The following is a 17,181-nucleotide window of genomic DNA, read 5'->3' on the forward strand; positions in this document are numbered from 1 at the left end:
TTTATAAAACCTCTTTTTCAAGGTGGACAAATTCTTCCTTAATAAAGTGGCACAGCCCTGATGCCAGATACCCAAGTGGTCTCCAAGTAGAAGCTTGCTCTCTACGAACTGATAAAATATTCAAAATGAAGGTACCATGAGACTGAGTGGCATAGTCCCTCAGACCTGCCACTGTAACCATGGCATGTTCTAGGTCATCTAGTTTCTTTTCTCAGTGACATAACAAAATGTCTGATGTAGCATATCTAGTGGAGGAAGGCCATATTTTGGTTCATGGGTTGAGCCCACCATCCTTGACTCTGTTGATTGTGGGTTTGTGGTGAAGCAGAATATTATGGCAGAAGGATCCTGTGGAAGACAAGACTGTTCTACTTCTGGAAAGGAAGCAAAGAGAAAGGAATATACCAGGGGCAGGGATAGCCTTCAGAGGCATGCCTGCAGTACCTTCCTCCAATAGGAGCCACTTCTTGAAGATTGCAGAACTTTCCAAACTAGCATCACCAGCTGGTGACCAAGTTGCTTTTTTCATAACAAAATACCCAAGAGAAGGTCTGGGAATAAAGATTTATTTCAGCTTATGATTACAGAAGATGCAAGCCCATGGTTGCTTGCTCCCACCAACTTGGGCTGGCAGAACATCATGGCAGGGGGAGTATGCAACATGGTGGAACGTTTTTAGCTCCTAGTGAACAGGAAGCAGAAAAAGAGATTATAGGAAGGGAATAGAGCGAGATGCTGTCCCTAATGACACACCTCCAATGACTAGCTTGTTCCAGCAGGACCCACTTTCCAATGTTTCCCAAAGTGCCAAAATAGTACTAGCATCTAGGGGCCAGCAATTCAACAAATGTGAGACATTTCATATTTAAATAGTAATACAATGCTTGCTACCATTGCTGCACTCCTTATAACCTCTTGACTGGAGGGTATGGCAGATCTCAGAGGTCTCCCTACTTAGTTTATCCATCGAGGTAAACAACCAAGTGACCTGTGGGAGTTGAGAATTTAATCTTACATCTTCTGCCTCTAAGAGCAAAGGAGTTTGGGGAAAAACAGCTGGGATAAAAGCACTGATAATGGCCGGATGCGGTGTCACACCCTTTTGATCCCCACACCAGGGTTAGAAGCAAGACTAGCTTGGTTCACATAGTGAGTTTGAGACTGACCAGGGTAACATGGTGACATCTTGTCCCAAACACCAAAACAAAAGAAACAAATAGACAAAATAAGGTTAAGAGGAAGAGCAACATATTTCTCTTGTTTAATTTTTAAAAAATTCTTCATGAGGGGGCTTGAGAGATGACTCAGTGATTGAGAGAACTTGTTGCTCTTCCAGAGGACCAAGGTTCAATTCCCAGCATCCACAAACAGTTCACAAAGTCCCAAAGTCCCCTTCTGACCTATGTGAGCACTCAGCATACACATAGTGCACATAATACATGAAGCAAAACGCACATATACATAAAATAAAATTCTTAGCATAATTTCTTTCTTGGGATATTGTCTAAACATTTAATAGAGATATAAAATGAGGTATAGAAGCCAAAACTATTATAGAAAAACCCAGTAGAAGTGGTATGTCACATGTTATTTATCAGCTTCTCTATAACAGAAAAAAGTCTTTTGCTTGAATATTGACTCATTAAAGAATTACAGACCATACATTTGCCTTCCTCTTACATTGTCTCCTTGCCTAACAATACCACGAAGCTCAAAAACAACAAATGTCCACTCTTTTTCAACCAAGTGGCTAAAAATACCGTCCATCGAAAGATGGCACTCAAGACTTCCTTGCCATTGGAAAATAGTTTGTTGCCCAAGCTTCTGAAAACAAGTGTGAATATTTCAGTCTTTGTATTTTTATATCTAAGGTAAGATGCTGAGACATAGATTGGGGATGCTCTCTACGCTGGCGTGTTAAAAATTAAAGGGACCTAGAAAGTCTTAGACTCTTTAGATTGGTCTGCTTACATCCAGTTCTCCATCAGGCCGCTTGTCCAATCACTCACAATGAGAGCGATGACACTCTCGGTAAAAGAAGCAAGGCACAAAGAGGGCACACACACATCCTTAATATCTGCTTACATAAAAAGTCTCCAGGAGAGGCAAAACCCTTGAGAAGACAGCCGGTTAGCACTTGCCAAGGGCTGAGAGGGGCGGGGGCTGTTGAACGCCTGCTTAAATGGCATAGGATCTCCTTTTGCGATGCTGGAAAAGTTTGAAACTAGATAGAAGCGATGATCAGACTGTATTGCCAATGTAACAAGTGCTATTACTTAGCAAATGTCAGAGTGTTTGTGGTGTGCATGTCACAGTTGAGCGAAGGAAGAAGACAGAGCTGGCGAGGAGGGAAGGATGGGGGAGGGGAGAAAAAAGGGGGGAGAGAGAGGAATGGAGAGAACAAGCTCTATTTGGCATGATAGATGTGGAGTAGAGAGAGCATTGAGTTCATAGTAGGAGGTCTGTGCTTGAATTCTTCCTTTTGTGATGGCTAAAGTTATGTTTTCTGTATAAATTACACTGCATAAGAGCTCTATATGCTTCTAACCTGTAAGCTCCACTTGCCCAGGGACAGATAATTTCCTGGAATGCTGGATGCATTCATGGAAGATAACAAACCACGTGTTCTGCTTCTGTAAACAAGCTTGGTTGTCCCAACTGTACAGGATATGCTTGATCACACATAGGCAGGAAGCACACATGGTCAGGATGTATGCTTGATCCTAACTGGATGAAGGTGGGAAATAGCTTAGCCTTGTAGATTTTGCCTTTATAAGCCTCTGACTAGCATATTTCAGTGTCACACTCTGGGAATCCCGGGTAGGGACCTGGCCAGTGTCTATCATTCTAGCCAGCATTTAATAAATCTTATTTCAAATTTTGCTAAAAACTTATGGTAATGGGTCTTACTCTTGTTCAGTGGGATTAATATTTTTCTCACTGGTGATGATATAAAATGAAAGAAAGATGTTACTTGTAGGTTTTATTTTAAAAGTGTAACTTAGGCTGGGTGGTGGTACACACTTTTAATCCCAGCACTTGGAAGGCAGAAGCAGGCTGATCTCTGTGAGTTCGAGACCATCCTGGTGTATAAGAGCTAGTTCCAGGACAGCCTCCAAAGCCACAGAGAAACCCTGTCTCAAAAAACCAAAAAAAAAATTGCAACTTAGAGTCAAATACCAGCCTTACAGAGACACTGAGTAATAAGTGAGGCATATGTGTTTATGAAAACAATGTGGGTCTGTGCACAGAGTTGACACAGCACACATAATTGAACAAAAGAAAACATGCTGGTGGTAAGCTTTAAAGATAGGAGAGAAAAGGACATTTAATTCCTGCTGTAGTTAAAAATGATCAAAAATGGAGGCTGGGGTGATGGCTTAGCTGGTAAAGAGCTTGGGTTTCAAACACACGTTCAGATCCCTAGCTGGGCACAGGGGCATACAGCTGTAGTCTCTTTGCTGGGGAGGTGGAGGCAGGGGTGGGGCGGTGAGTCACTGGAGCCTGCTGACCAGTCTTGTTAGCTGAATAGAATTGGTGAGCTGAAGGCTCAGTGAGAGATTCTATAACAAAAAATAGAGTAACTGAAGAGGCAATGTGATATGACCTCTTGCCTCCTCTACATGTGTACACACATAGTCACACTTACACCGACACACACACACGTGCACACATACACTCACACAAAGCTGTTAAAATGAGTGAGCCTACTTGAGTTAATGATTCATCATAGATAAGCATCGTGACAGTTTTCAGGAATGCAAACACAGAAGAATTGGATAGCCCAGCATGTAGCTCACCATCTGTGAACAAGAAACCTGGAAGGTTGGCAGAGTCGGTTGCCCCCTCCACCCCCCTGCACTGGACAAGAACCAGGGCATATGTGTTTCCTTACCCTCCTTCCTACAGACAGAGTCCCAAGATGCTTAGCACCTGTGATCTCACAGGATACAGCAACCACTGGGTCACACAGCTGCAAACTCCTCACCCTGCCATCTTCATCGTGGAGGTTGGATACTACATTGCCACTTTCCATCATTCTGTTCTATGGAATCAAGCTCCACAACAAGAATTCTCACTAACATAGAGCAGTGCTCTGTGTGTGCTATCTTAGCCTACTTGTCCAAGCCACTGAGCAGCCAGATTCTGGTGAACACTGAGACTATCATGGTCACCCTCAACATTCAACCCCTGCGGATCAGCTGCCCTATCCAGACGTCTTCAGTGCCAGCCCTGGGTGATGCACATCTAAAATGGCAATGCCTTTGGAGGAATGAAGATGAGGCTCCTGTCTTTCACTAACATCTATGGAAGATGAGTGCATAGGAGACTTTTACAGATTCAGTGAACTCTAGGCACAAGAAACATCGTGGGGGAAGACTGGTATTGGAACATACAGATTTTTTTCCCCACTTCTACTGGAGTAGAATTCCAACTTACATGAGACAAAGAATGGAAACTTAAAAAAACATACCCAATATGTTTGAGAAAACCCACCAACTGGGATGTTTAAAGCTGTTTACCCCCGTATTCATGCCTACCTACGCTTAGTGTGGAGAAAGGCATTTATAAAGGCACCTTGGACTACTTAGACTTACGCTTATTTTAAGAAAAGACTGTGCTGGATTTCTCAGAAGGTTAGGGATCAACCTACCTCAAGATCCCTCAATACCACTGGGCATATACCCAAAGGCAGCACACTCACACCACAAGAACATTTGCTCATCTATGTTCATAGTAACATATTCGTAAAAGCTGGAACCTGGAAGCAACCCATATGTCCCTCAACTGAAGAATGGATAAAGAAAATGTGGTATATTTACACAATGGCGTACTACTCAGTGGTAAGAAACAATGACATCCTAAAATCTGCAGGCAAATGGACAGAACAGAAGAAAACCATCCTGAGTGAGGTAACCCAAAACCAAAAAGACAAACATAGTATGTACTTACTCATAGGTGGATACCAGACATAAAGCAAAAGATACCCAGATTACAATCCACAACCCCAGAGAAACTAGGACCTTCTTCCAGAAACAGATGGAAGCAGATGCAGAAATCCACAACTAACCAAAGGGCCAAGCTCCCAGAATACAATTGAAGTGAGTGAGGAGCAATAATATGAACAAAGGAGTCAAGACCATGATGGGGAAACCCATAGAATCAGCTGACGAGAGCTAGTGAGAGATCACTGACTCAGGTATGACAAATGGGGAACCTGCATAAGGCTGAGCTAGACCCCCTTCATATAGGTGACAATGGTGTGACTGGGACAATATATGAGGCCACTGGCTGTGGGTCCAAGATCTAGCACTAATGCACAAACTGACTTAGTGGAGCCCATTCTATATGGAGAGATACCTTGCTCAGCCTAGACACAGGGGTTTGGGGGTGGAGAGGTGCCTTGGTCCTGCCTCAATGAGATGAAGGGACAGATTTAGGTCTTACCCTCTCTGAGGAGCAGATGGGAGGTGGTAGGGGCAGCAGGAGGAGGGGACGGAGAGGAAACTGGGATTGGAATGTAAAAAAACAAAATAATAATAAAAGGAAAAGAAAAACCAAAACAAAACAAAACACAAAGGAAACCTTGGATCCTACCATTTTCCATCACCCTTAGAGCTGGTACAAAGTGTTATTATCTGGTACCTCGCTGATGTGTATATCAGTCAAGACATTCCTAGCAAAATGTAAGCCAGGTCATGCATGTTTTGGGGGAGGTGTGGGGCTTCTTCAAAATTCTTATGAGCATCTTAGCTCCTTTGGGAAATAATTATGTATGCATGCATGTGTTAGTATGTATGCATGTGAATATACATACATACACTATACATACCCTATAGATGGTAATAATGACCTACAAAGCACAATGTGCCCCTGGGGACTGAATTTCCCCTTACTCTCTCTGTTTTAGCCACTTTGCTTGCTTTGTTTTTTTTTCTTTGTTTCTCAATGCAGCCTGCTCATTTTTCTCCATTATCACTCCCATTTTTGGATTTTGAATTTCTTCATAATTGTATTCCTCTGGCTATGAGGCTTACTCACTCTTTCCCCCATTTAACTCATTTAGCACTCTATTTGAATGCCACCTTTTCAATGAGGCCTTCTGTTTTGGACTGAACATCTGAACACTTTCAAAAAAAATTCACTGGGTTGAAATGGAAATCCCCAATGTGCCAGTTTTAGGAAGTGAGTTCTTTGGGTTGTAATTAGGTCATGAAGGTGAAGCTTTTGCTGTTGTGACCAAGTCAGTGCCCTTAAAATAAGAAACAGTACTGATGAGCCCAGTTCTCTATCATGCAGTTACAAGAAAATGGCCAGCCACTTACACAACAAGGGTAGGACAGCTGGTATCATTTGAAGGCATTCCTTCTCTCTCTCTCTCTCTCTCTCTCTCTCTCTCTCTCTCTCTCTCTCTCTCTCTCTCTCTCCTCTCTCTCCTCTCTTTAAATTTCTCCTCTGAAGACATTCTTTCCTCCACCTACTATTCTTTATATTTTACTCTGCCCTACTCCTGCCCAGTTTGAAAGTTTCCTCTGTTTGAATGTAAGGTCAAGGTGGCCATTTATTGTGTTTCACCAATGCTAGCCTAGCATTAGCATAAATATTTACTGAAAAAACAAGAGGAATGAAGGGAGGGAGGGAGGGAGGGAAAGAGGAGGGCGGGGGAAGAGAGGAAGAGAGGCAGGCAATCAGCTACAATAACATGTGCTCATTTAAAGGTAGAATTTCTGTTTTCCTCCATTCTTTAGACCATGTCTGTAATCCCAGAAGTACTTGAGAAGGGTGCTGAGATGAAGACAACACATCCCAAGTGTCCTTCATGCTCATGCTGTCCTCCCAGGACACTCCCTCATTTACCTGTTCCCTAGACCCAATGTGCAAAGACTCTCCCCAAAACTGACCTTCTAGTTCCTCAGCTTATAAACTGATAGAAATACCAAGATACAAAGTGACAACACCTGGAAATAAAAAAAAGACTATTTCAATCCTCTCTTTGGAGTTGAGTATTTGTAATACCAGGAATGGGTAAGACTAAGCTAATGCCTGAAAACCATACTCCCAAATCTTAATGTATTATATAACTGGAAAGATCATATCTACTGAAAGAGAAGGCTGGACTCTAGGGAGAGTTTTCCATGCAAAAAAGCAATGAGAGATGATTACTTTATGATGATGAAGAAATATTTGGATTCCTGTGTATTCTGATGGGAAAGTACTTTCATTAAGACTGTATCAGAAAAATCCAGGATAGTTATACATGTAGAACCAGAATAGTGCTTACAGGATGCCTTCAAATCGCAAGAGGCTGCTTTACATCTTAACAAGAGTTTGTTTTGAAATATCCTGGTCCTCTAAAGAATTCATACACTCAGCCGGGCGGTGGTGGCGCACGCCTTTAATCCCAGCACTCGGGAGGCAGAGGCAGGCAGATCTCTGTGAGTTCGAGGCCAGGCTGGACCGACAGCCTCCAAAACAATACAGAGAAACCCTGTCTCGTAAAACCAAAAAAAAAAAAAAAAAAAGAATTCATACACTCAAGTCTCACATCTCAATGACACACATTAAAGTCCAACCTATAGTTTGGAACAAATGGGACTATTTGACAGTTCTTAAAATTTTATCTCTTATTTTTAAATGGCAATAGTCAAAGTCAAAGAGTAATTGAATCCGTAGATCTGTTTCAGTAAATGTGGAAATGCTCAGGGATAAGGATATCTTGCTGTATTTAATTTAACTCTCTCTCTCTCTCTCTCTCTCTCTCTCTCTCTCTCTCTCTCTCTCTGTGTGTGTGTGTGTGTGTGTGTTTGTGTGTGTGTGTGTGTGTGTGTGTGTGTCATGACTCTTATGTGGATATGTGGAAATTTGCAGATAACTTTCAGGAGTTGTTGCCTTTATGTGGATCCCAGAGATGGAGCTCTGGCTGTCCCTTAACCTGAAGAGCCATCTTTTCAGTCCAATGTTAAGGATTTAGTATGAGATACAATGCACCAGATATGCAAAATATGTTATTATATCGTTGACTTCAAAGACTGAGGGCTTTTGGTGAACTGTGTGAAAGTGTTTTCAAGAGACAGGTAGGAAAAGTTATCATCGTCATGATACATTCAGAAGGAAAAGCCTTCTGAGGTCAGGCAGTTTTGTTTATTTCTATAATAGATGGAGTCATAGCAGACACCAAATGTGTACTTGTAGCCCCACAAAAATGGCAGGTTAGTTCAATACGCTATTTCTCAACTTTTTGGCAGGTCAAGGATATCTTTTCTTAAAAAAATCTAAAAAATTTGCTGATTTGTATGCATATGAAAATCCATACAATTGCAGGTTTCCAGCAGTGTGGTAGATTTCTAGGACACCTCTGAACCTCTTGAGTAATAAGCTTGAATTTGAAAAGTAAAATAGCATACCCTGTACAATCAGAAAACAACGATCAAGTAGGTTGATTCACAGAGTCAGTTTCTGGTCTTTCACAGGGAAACAAAGCACTTTGATGATAAATTGTCCAATAAAACTCACACAAGAGTAACTTATTTAGCGACGTATTTTGAGCATTGTGTATTAGTTTTATCTGTGCTTGGTGTCTGGTTAGAAGTGGCACAAGAAAATAGAATTATTCTCCATCATAGCTATCACTTGTGTTTGCAGAAATGGAAATAGCTAAAAACTGTGGACTCAGGAAGGATACCTGACATACTCCACTGGCTTCTCCCATATACCCATGTACATACATGTACACACAAAGCACATGTACACATGCATATGCATACACAAAAAGAACCCAGATAAATGGAGAGATCCAGTGAGGCATTTCACTCATCTCAGAATCCAGTTTGTATTGTATGTGCATATGCATGTGCAGGTAGGTGCTGGTCCACATTTGCATGTGTGCAGAAGCCAGAGGAGGATGCTAGGCACCTTGCTCTATGATGCTACTGCATTGTTAAATGAACCTGCTCCTGCCTCCCAAACTCCCTCACTGTCCTCCCACAGTGCCTGTAAGTCTAGAAATTCAACTCATCTCTTTGAGTCAAGTTTTTCGATAATTGAGTAGAGTTGTATTAGCACACAGGTTCAGGGACATTACTTCTGGAAATTGCATGGCACCACGCAATACTTGTGCAGGGTGGTGTTTGGGGTAGTGGCACAAAAGAGAAAAACCGGAGCTGACAAAGGAATGTCCCACATTTGGCGAGTCTCCATTCTTGAGTGTCTACTTTTTTCCTTTCTTAGAGGAATACTATATCAAGCAATCGTGAACCACTCTGTGAGGGCTGGGAATTGAACATGGGTCCTTTGGAAGAGCACCTAGTGCTCTTAACCCCTGATCCATCTCAGGAGTACTGTATCAGAAGAGTTCAGAAGCACGTCTCAAGTTGATAGTCGTAGGAGAGTGATATTCAAAGTATCTTGGACATGGTTTTACGAAATGTCAAACAATGACAAGCAGATGTCACTTCTGTAGCTGAAGGGAAAATGCTAGTGCCCTCCACAGTCAGAGAAGCAGTCTTGATTGGGGGGTATTTGTAGACAATGGACTACCCCACCATCTTGATGTATTATAGTATTTAATTTGTTCTGTCTTGCTTTCTGGTTGTCACCTATTATGTAGCAAGTCTGACTTCCCTTCCCTAGACGCATTATGATCTAAGTAAATTTATTTTAATTGAAGAAATGAGCCCACTTAATCACACTGAGGGGTAAATAGCACAAATGGAAGCTGTGGCCCAAATCCTGAAGGAACAAGATCGTTTAGTTTAGAAAACACTAAGATAGTCACTAAGTAAACCCTTTGGTGCAGCATGTGAACAGTTAAAAGCAGAACCTTAAAATCTCAACAGCATTTCTGAACACACTCCTGAGAGATGGACAAGCTCTTTACTGCACTGAAGCCCAAGACCCAAGACAATGTAGGAAGTGCCAGCGGGTACATCACTGCCACCATGGAACTGATGGGGAGAATATATCCTGCTCTACCATGCTGCTGGGTTAAAGGACAAGGCAAGGTGAGCCAGCACTTTTCTAATGCAGAGAGGCAACACAGGGCCACCTTTTGAATAGAGGAGAGTGATGACCCAGCTTGGTATTTTTGGTTTGGAGGGAATATTATACATAATTATGCGCCAAAATCTTGTTGTTGTTGCTTTGCTTTCCACTTTTTTTTTCCAAAATCCTCCAGAGAGGTACATATTCACTCCTTTATTTGCTGCTCAAGTGGAGGTCAGAGGGCAACTTTGGGAGAGTCAGTTCTCTCTTTCCAGGGATCAAACTCAGGTTGCTGTGCAGTGGGGCAAGCTCTGTTACCCGCTGAGCCATCCCACTGGCCCTGTGTGCCCACGTCTTGAATCGCATTCTTTTGCTAAGCTTCCTAACGTGATTCTCAAGCAAGGGGAGTAAAAGTTATGTTCAGATCTTTCACACATCAAAGACTGTGGAATGATGCAAATGAGAAGCAAGGATAACAGCCCCTCCCCCAACCTTGTCACAGCTTATAGCTAATAGCTTTCACTGTTCCCCTCTGGAGAAGCCTGTAAGGAGAAGATCCAGAACCACGCAGTAATTGTTCCCTTCCCGTCGGTAAGACCACAGTGCAGGTGTATGGGCAGCGGAGAAAGAGGAGATGCACTTTACCCTCACCGCCGTAGCGCATGTCCTCAGCACCTTCGCAGAACGTGAGACGGCTAACCCATCCTTGGATAGCATCCTGATGGATGTTGCAGAGTGAGGCAGACGGCTCTGCAAGAGCACAAGGCTTTGCGTTACAAGCCAAAAGGCTCTTACCGATGCTAGAAGAGGATGGGGTGGAATATTGCAGAACACTGTCTGGGCGTGATATGACTGCAGCACTGTTGAACTAATAAAAGCTATGATTACCTGCCCATGACTTGAGCCTGTCAGTATCCAACCATGAAAGTGGGTAGGGGCTCGTGAGGCCCCCACTCCTACCTGAGAACTCACAGGAGGTTGATGTTTACTTGGGAAGGGAGAGACATTTTCTTTAGGGGTCTTATCACAGCAAGGTGTCTACGCTCCTCATTCATGTTTTGTAACTAATGGTAGTTAAACTTGTTGGGACACACACACACACACACACACACACACACACACACACACACGAAGGTAGGAGACCAGTTCAGAAGAAAAAGAGAGAGTAACGGGGCTGAATGTGATCATTTATATACATTATAAACATGTCATATGAATTCCATTATTATGTATCATCAATATATGCTAACAAAAAGCACTAGCAAAGTTTGAAGAAGCGATACACTCTAACAGCTTAAATCCTGTGAGAGAACATCGCTCAGGCCATTGAGCAAACATACAGTGCCATTCACCCGCACTTAAAAATAAAATCAGCGGCATCTTCCCCATCTCAGAGTGTCCTCCCTCTTCAGGGTCTAGCACCTGACCTCTACAACGCTCAAGGTCAGATCCACCTGTTTCTGTGCAATCAGTCCCTGTGAGTCAGTGATTTTTTCCTTCCCACCCACCACAGCATCAGAAGCCTCTTTTAAGTAGAAGAAAAACTGAGTCCTGTTAATGAATGATCTAACTTCCAGCATTTCCCTTTCCCAACACTTTGTGGGTGATAGGGAGTTCCTTTGCACTCACAGAAACTCGTTTCTCCCCATTCCTGATAACTCTGTCAAGAAGGGATGTCTTTCTGCTTCTGACAGTCTCATTCACTTGAGGTTTTTTTTTTTTGTTGTTGTTGTTTTTGTGGGCTGGCTGGTTTGGAATTCGAGGTTGCAGGTATTCAGCCTTCTTGGATAAGCATACAAACAGATGATCTTCTGGATTTTGAAGTTTGAACAAGAGTTTCATTGTTGAAACTATCTGTACCCATGGTAGGGTTTCATCACTATGTGTTTTATTCTGTGCAGACAGTATGGAGAATGAAGTGCTACTCAGAGGTTGTTGGAGTAACACCCATGGGAAATAAGAGACAAAGGTGGTGGATGAGTTTCAACTAATGGACGCAGAAGAATACAGAAACGTGCACCTGTGAAGCAGTCATCTGATGACTGCTCCTACAAGAAACATTCTTGAGAAAATCTTAAAGTAGGATTGCTTTTAATTTATCTCCACATCCTCTGGGGGTGAGCAGCCCCTTTATCTTAACATTCTTTCTGAGGTATTTTTAACCAATCCGTTTTATTGATCACTGATTTAAATGTTGGTTAAGAACCTAACATTTATAACGCAGATGAAAATGTGCTTTATGGAATCTCATCTCTTTCCTCATGTGTATTAAAATTATGGAATCTCATCTCTTTCCTCATGTGTATTAAAAAGAAATTCTGGATATGCTAAGTGGTGGTACAGGTTGGGCAGTTCACAGTTAGGATCTATACATATTGGATGAAAGGTACACTCTACTTTTTATTATTGTAAAAGAAATTTAATTTACTCTTTTATAATTTCACACACACATGCATACATACATGCATACACACACATATTCATATATATATATATATATTCATCCCTTCTCCCCAACTCCCTTTTCTTATTGTCCTCCAATTTTCTCTGGAATCCTTCTTTATTCCGATATGTCCACAGATACATTTATAAATGGGTTCATGATTAAGTTTTTGTTGTTGTTGTTTGGTTTGTTTGTTTGGGGACAGGATCTCTTTACATTGTCCTGGCTGTCCTGGAACTCACTCTGTAGAACATGTTGGCCCAGAATTCACAGAGATCCACCTGCCTTTGCCTCCTGACTGCTGGGGTTAAAGGCAAGAGCCACTCTGCCCATCTCTGATTAAGTTTTTAACTATTATTTGATAAGTCAAATGGCTAAGGTAATTTCTCACCTAGGGAGACTGAAAGGAGAGGAGCAATTTCATTATCTAAGATAATTTTTTAAAGTTAGTTCTTAAGTTGTTTTACATCTTAAGTTGTTTTACTTAGAGTGAAACTAAAATTCAACGGATGCTAGGAGTTAGTAAAAATATAGACAGAGAGAAATCTGACACTAGGGAAATGACCAGAGAACTACAAGGCTGCCTCCAACTAACAATCTAAGCAATAGTGGAGAGGCTACCTTAAATGCCCTTCCCTGATAATGAGATTGATGACTACCTTAATTGCCACCCTAGAGCCTTCATCCAGTAGCTGATGGAAGCAGAAGCAGACACTCACAGCTAAACACTGAGCTGAATTCTGGAGTCCAGTTGCAGAGAGGGAGGAGTGATGAGCAAAGGGGTCAAGACCAGGCTGGAGAGACCCACAGAAACAGCTGACCTGAATAAGGGGGCCTCATGGACTCCAGACTGATAGCTGGGAAACCAGCATAGGACTGTTCCAGACCCCCTGAGGATATCAGTTTGAATATCTGGTTAATCTATGGGGCCTCTGGTAGTGGATCAGTATTTATCCCTAGCACACAAATGGACTTTGGGAGCCCACTCCACATAGAGGGATACTCTCTCAGCCTAGACACACAGCCCTGCTCCAAATGATATGACAGACTTTGAAGATCCCCTATGGAAGGTGTCACCCTCCCCAGAGAGCAGAAATTTCAATTATTTTTGAGCAACAAAATAATTGAAATTAGAGAGGACTGACAATGGTTCATTACTACCCAATATTCACTTTTGTTCCTTGTAGTTGTAGCCAGAGAAAAGCAAGTGACATTTGGAAACAACTTAATGACCAGCCATCACTGTTTACTGTGTATTGTAATACTGGTAGCTTTCAGCTTCATATTGACTGCCAATTCAATGGCTATGATTAGTTAAAGTTCAATTCCTCAGTTATATGGAGTAGCCCCTAAGGAGGGTTTCAATGTACATACTCAGCTAGTATAGAGTTCACAATGTGCAGTGACTGCTTTGAGCCAAACTGTTATGGCCAATCTGTTATGGACACAGGATTAAGTCAATCTTAGTTTAACATAAAATAATTTTGTCATCAAGTCTATTATAATTGTTGATGCTATTTTACACTGCTAGTTTGCTCATATTTTTTTGTCTTTTGTGGTGTGTGTGTGTATACATGTGTGCACACACATGCATGTGCCTTTGTGTAGATCAAAGGACAATATTCAGAAGTTGGTTCTCAACCTCTACCGTGTTGTGGCAGTGTCTTTATTGTTGTTTGTTGCCCAGAATACTCTAGGCTCGCTATTCAAGAGCTTCTGGATAATTCTCCTGTCTACTCATATCCTCTTTTCCTAGGAGCTCTAAGATTACAAATGTGAACATACATAGTATAAAAACTGTGTGCTTACACGGGTTCGGATCTCAGGTCCTTGGGTTTGTATGAAACATTCCTTCACCCACTGAGTCATCTCTCTGACCCCCTTTATATTCTTTATTAAATATAAAACCAAGACAAGAAACCCTACATGATTGCTTAACTCAAAAAAAAATAGTAGCTCTTCAGAAAATACAACTCTCAATGTCATCTTGTACCCAAGTTTTGTTAAGGGTTCTGTTTCCCTGTGTCAGCAGCGCAGACGACCTTCCCAAGTATGTGCAACTGAGTTTGTTCCGGGACTAACCAGCCACCGGCGCACCCCACCACACACCATGAGTTTCTATCTAGGGGCCTTGGCCTTGGCTACTCACAGAGTCTGGGTGCTGGGTGGTAGGCTGGGGATGCGGTGGAGTTCCTTGCAGGTGACTCTGAAGTTGTCCTCCTGGTGGCATTCACAGGGTGGAGACACACACCCTCTGCCCCACAGGCTCCTGGGCAGGGCAAGCAGGAGCGCAAGCTGCAGCAGGTACCCTGGCCTCATTTTCCAAGGGACCTCCTGCGCTACTTCATGGTTGCGCACTGTCGCCTCATTCTCAGTGCCCAGCGCCTGAAGCTGGAGGAGACTGGGGAGCGGGAGGGACTGGAGGGAGGAGGAGGGTTCCGAGGGCCTGTGACCTCATCGCTGGAAAGCACTCTGGAGAAGGGCAGGAGAGGCTCTCAAGTACTCAGCTTGCCTAGGCAACTCTCCATCCAAACAAGCCAGCTTGCTGCACTTGATCAGCCTCGCAGCTCTTTCTGTTCCGAGACATCCAACCTGTAGTCTCAGTCCTACCCATTAGCTTTTCCTAAAGCCTCATAGAGGCGCCCTCTTCTTCCCCTCTCTCCGAATTCCTGGAGCCAGCTTTCTTGGCTGAGCAGCCTTTAAGCAGAGACCGGGGACCCACCCCGTAGGTTTCGTCTAATGTCACCAAGGAGAAGATAATTGTGGGACACTCTAGTGTCCGCTGGAACTTCGGCTTCTCCAGGTTAAAGTCACCTTTGCTGAGAATTGGAGCCGACAGCACAGCCGGAACCAGCTCAGGGTGCAGCCGAAGTGGAATGTGACACTCCGAGAGGATTTTCGATGCTGGAGCAGCCTGGGACGTCACTCGCTTCAGTGATTCTCAAGCTGCTAAACCTGCTGAGGTCTTTAAGATGCAAAACCTGAGCAACTCCGTGAAGTCAGGCGCTGGGCTCTGGGGCCATCTGCTGTGGAGAACTGGGAACTGCGTGTGCAGGTCCCATTGCTGCGCGGTGACAATCTGGTTTTGCCAACAGGAGGGAGCCCGCTTAGAAATCTAGAAATTCCCCCTTCATCCTGTCCAGAAAACAAGAGTAAAAAGAACATTATTATTCTTCGCACGCTGAAAAATATTAATAACAAACGTAAACTAGATTGTCAGTTTTCTTCTTGAAAGCATAACTGTTTACTATTCTTTTAGGACCAAAAGGAATACTAATTCCTGATACGCTAAAAGGTTTCTTTTATATGTAACTCTAGAACAGGATGGAAAGGCTAGGGTGCTGGGAATCCAAGGATTCATTAGGAGAGAAAACTCTGAAAATACAAGATTCACTAGGCTGGAGGTCAAGGGCAGGTAAATATTAAGATCCACTGAACTGTACACTTAAGATACATGCATTCGAGTGTTTATGGAAACTTTATTAATAGTCACCCCAAAGTACAAACAACCCCACATCTTCTTCAAGAAGATAGTGAATGCACAGACACTATTTCACAGTAAAATGAACCCAGCACTAGTTGACACAACATATACAAATCTTGAAAGTGAAACCAAATTCAAAACATTGTGTATTTATATGTGAGCATTCATATACATGACATTAGGGCTGGGGATGTAGCTCAGTTGACAGAGTGCTTCCCTAAGCATGCTTGGAGTGGCAGTACACTTCTGTAACCCCAGCATGTGAGAGTCAGAGGCAGGAGGACCAAGGTCCTTGACTACACAGCAAGTTCTAGGCCACATGGGCTATATGAGACCCCAAAGGGCTGAAATCTCAAAAGAGGCTGACTACAAATGGACATCCAGGGATTTTTCTGGGAAAATAAATTTTCTCAATCTTCATTGTGGTGGTCCCATGGCAATTTGTAAATGTGAAGAATTATAGTGCATGCATTTTGAATGTTGAACCCACCTTAAACCCAGGGATAAATGCTCTTTGGCAGTTTGTAATGCATTTTTGCAGTAACTTCTCTGAAATTCTGTTTGAGAGTTTCATGTAGATGTTCTTAAGGGAAAGGTTCTGTTACTCTTTTCTTTAGTTTCTCAGTAATTGATTCTTTCATCACAGACTGAGTTGAGAAATATTTCCTTCAGTCTACATCGTATTAGAGTTCCTATACAATTTAATATTTTGTTCTTATCTGGTAGAATTTACCAGCGAAGCCACCTAAATATTAAGTTTTCACTAAAAATTTGACTTCTAAAAACAAGTGTAACGTTATTCAGGTTCTTTCATTCTCGTTAAGACAGTTTGGTAGCTTTTATTCTTATAAAGGATTAGTTATCTATTGCTGTCTTCATTGCCACAGCATTGTTTACAGTATTATCTCAATACAAACACGCAGTAATGTTGACCCTCTCATACCCAATATTGCCATTTTGTGTCTTCATTCTGTTTTTCACATTGACATACTGAGAGCTTTGTTAATTTCATGAATATTCTCAAGGCAGTATATTTTCAGTTCATAGATTCCATATTATAGTCCATCCACATGGGCATGTCAACTGGTGGTGTTGTTGTGCATGTCTTGTTTAGGTGACCATTTTGTTGGGATTTCAAGGGTGTAGCTTTCCTGTCATATAGAGAAGATGCTCTGTCTCAGAAGTAAGACATCCTAGTCTTCTGGTACTTACAATCTTTCCACCTCCCTCTCTTACAGTGCCCCTTAAGCTATAGGTATAGGGGTTATGTTGT

At 42.4% G+C, this 17,181-nt stretch overlaps 1 protein-coding gene and 1 long non-coding RNA gene across 2 annotated transcripts in view; one reads left to right on the forward strand and one right to left on the reverse strand.

Moving 5' to 3' along the window:
* The window catches only part of LOC110340627, a 38,554-nt gene extending 25,957 nt beyond the window's left edge, over positions 1-12,597 (forward strand). Inside the window, exons 3-4 of the long non-coding RNA XR_002382428.2 lie at positions 9,837-10,001; positions 11,883-12,597. This is a non-coding gene — a long non-coding RNA (uncharacterized LOC110340627). The remainder of the gene's footprint in view (positions 1-9,836; positions 10,002-11,882) is intronic.
* The window catches only part of Tshr (thyroid stimulating hormone receptor), a 118,337-nt gene extending 103,016 nt beyond the window's left edge, over positions 1-15,321 (reverse strand). Inside the window, exon 1 of the mRNA XM_040742669.1 lies at positions 14,574-15,321. Coding sequence (XP_040598603.1) covers positions 14,574-14,743 — 170 coding nt within the window. The 5' untranslated portion in view covers positions 14,744-15,321. The remainder of the gene's footprint in view (positions 1-14,573) is intronic.
* Between the last annotated feature and the right edge of the window lie 1,860 nt (positions 15,322-17,181).

The sequence above is a fragment of the Mesocricetus auratus genome, unplaced genomic scaffold (assembly GCF_017639785.1).
Source record: "Mesocricetus auratus isolate SY011 unplaced genomic scaffold, BCM_Maur_2.0 Super-Scaffold_15014, whole genome shotgun sequence".
Taxonomy (NCBI): domain Eukaryota; kingdom Metazoa; phylum Chordata; class Mammalia; order Rodentia; family Cricetidae; genus Mesocricetus; species Mesocricetus auratus.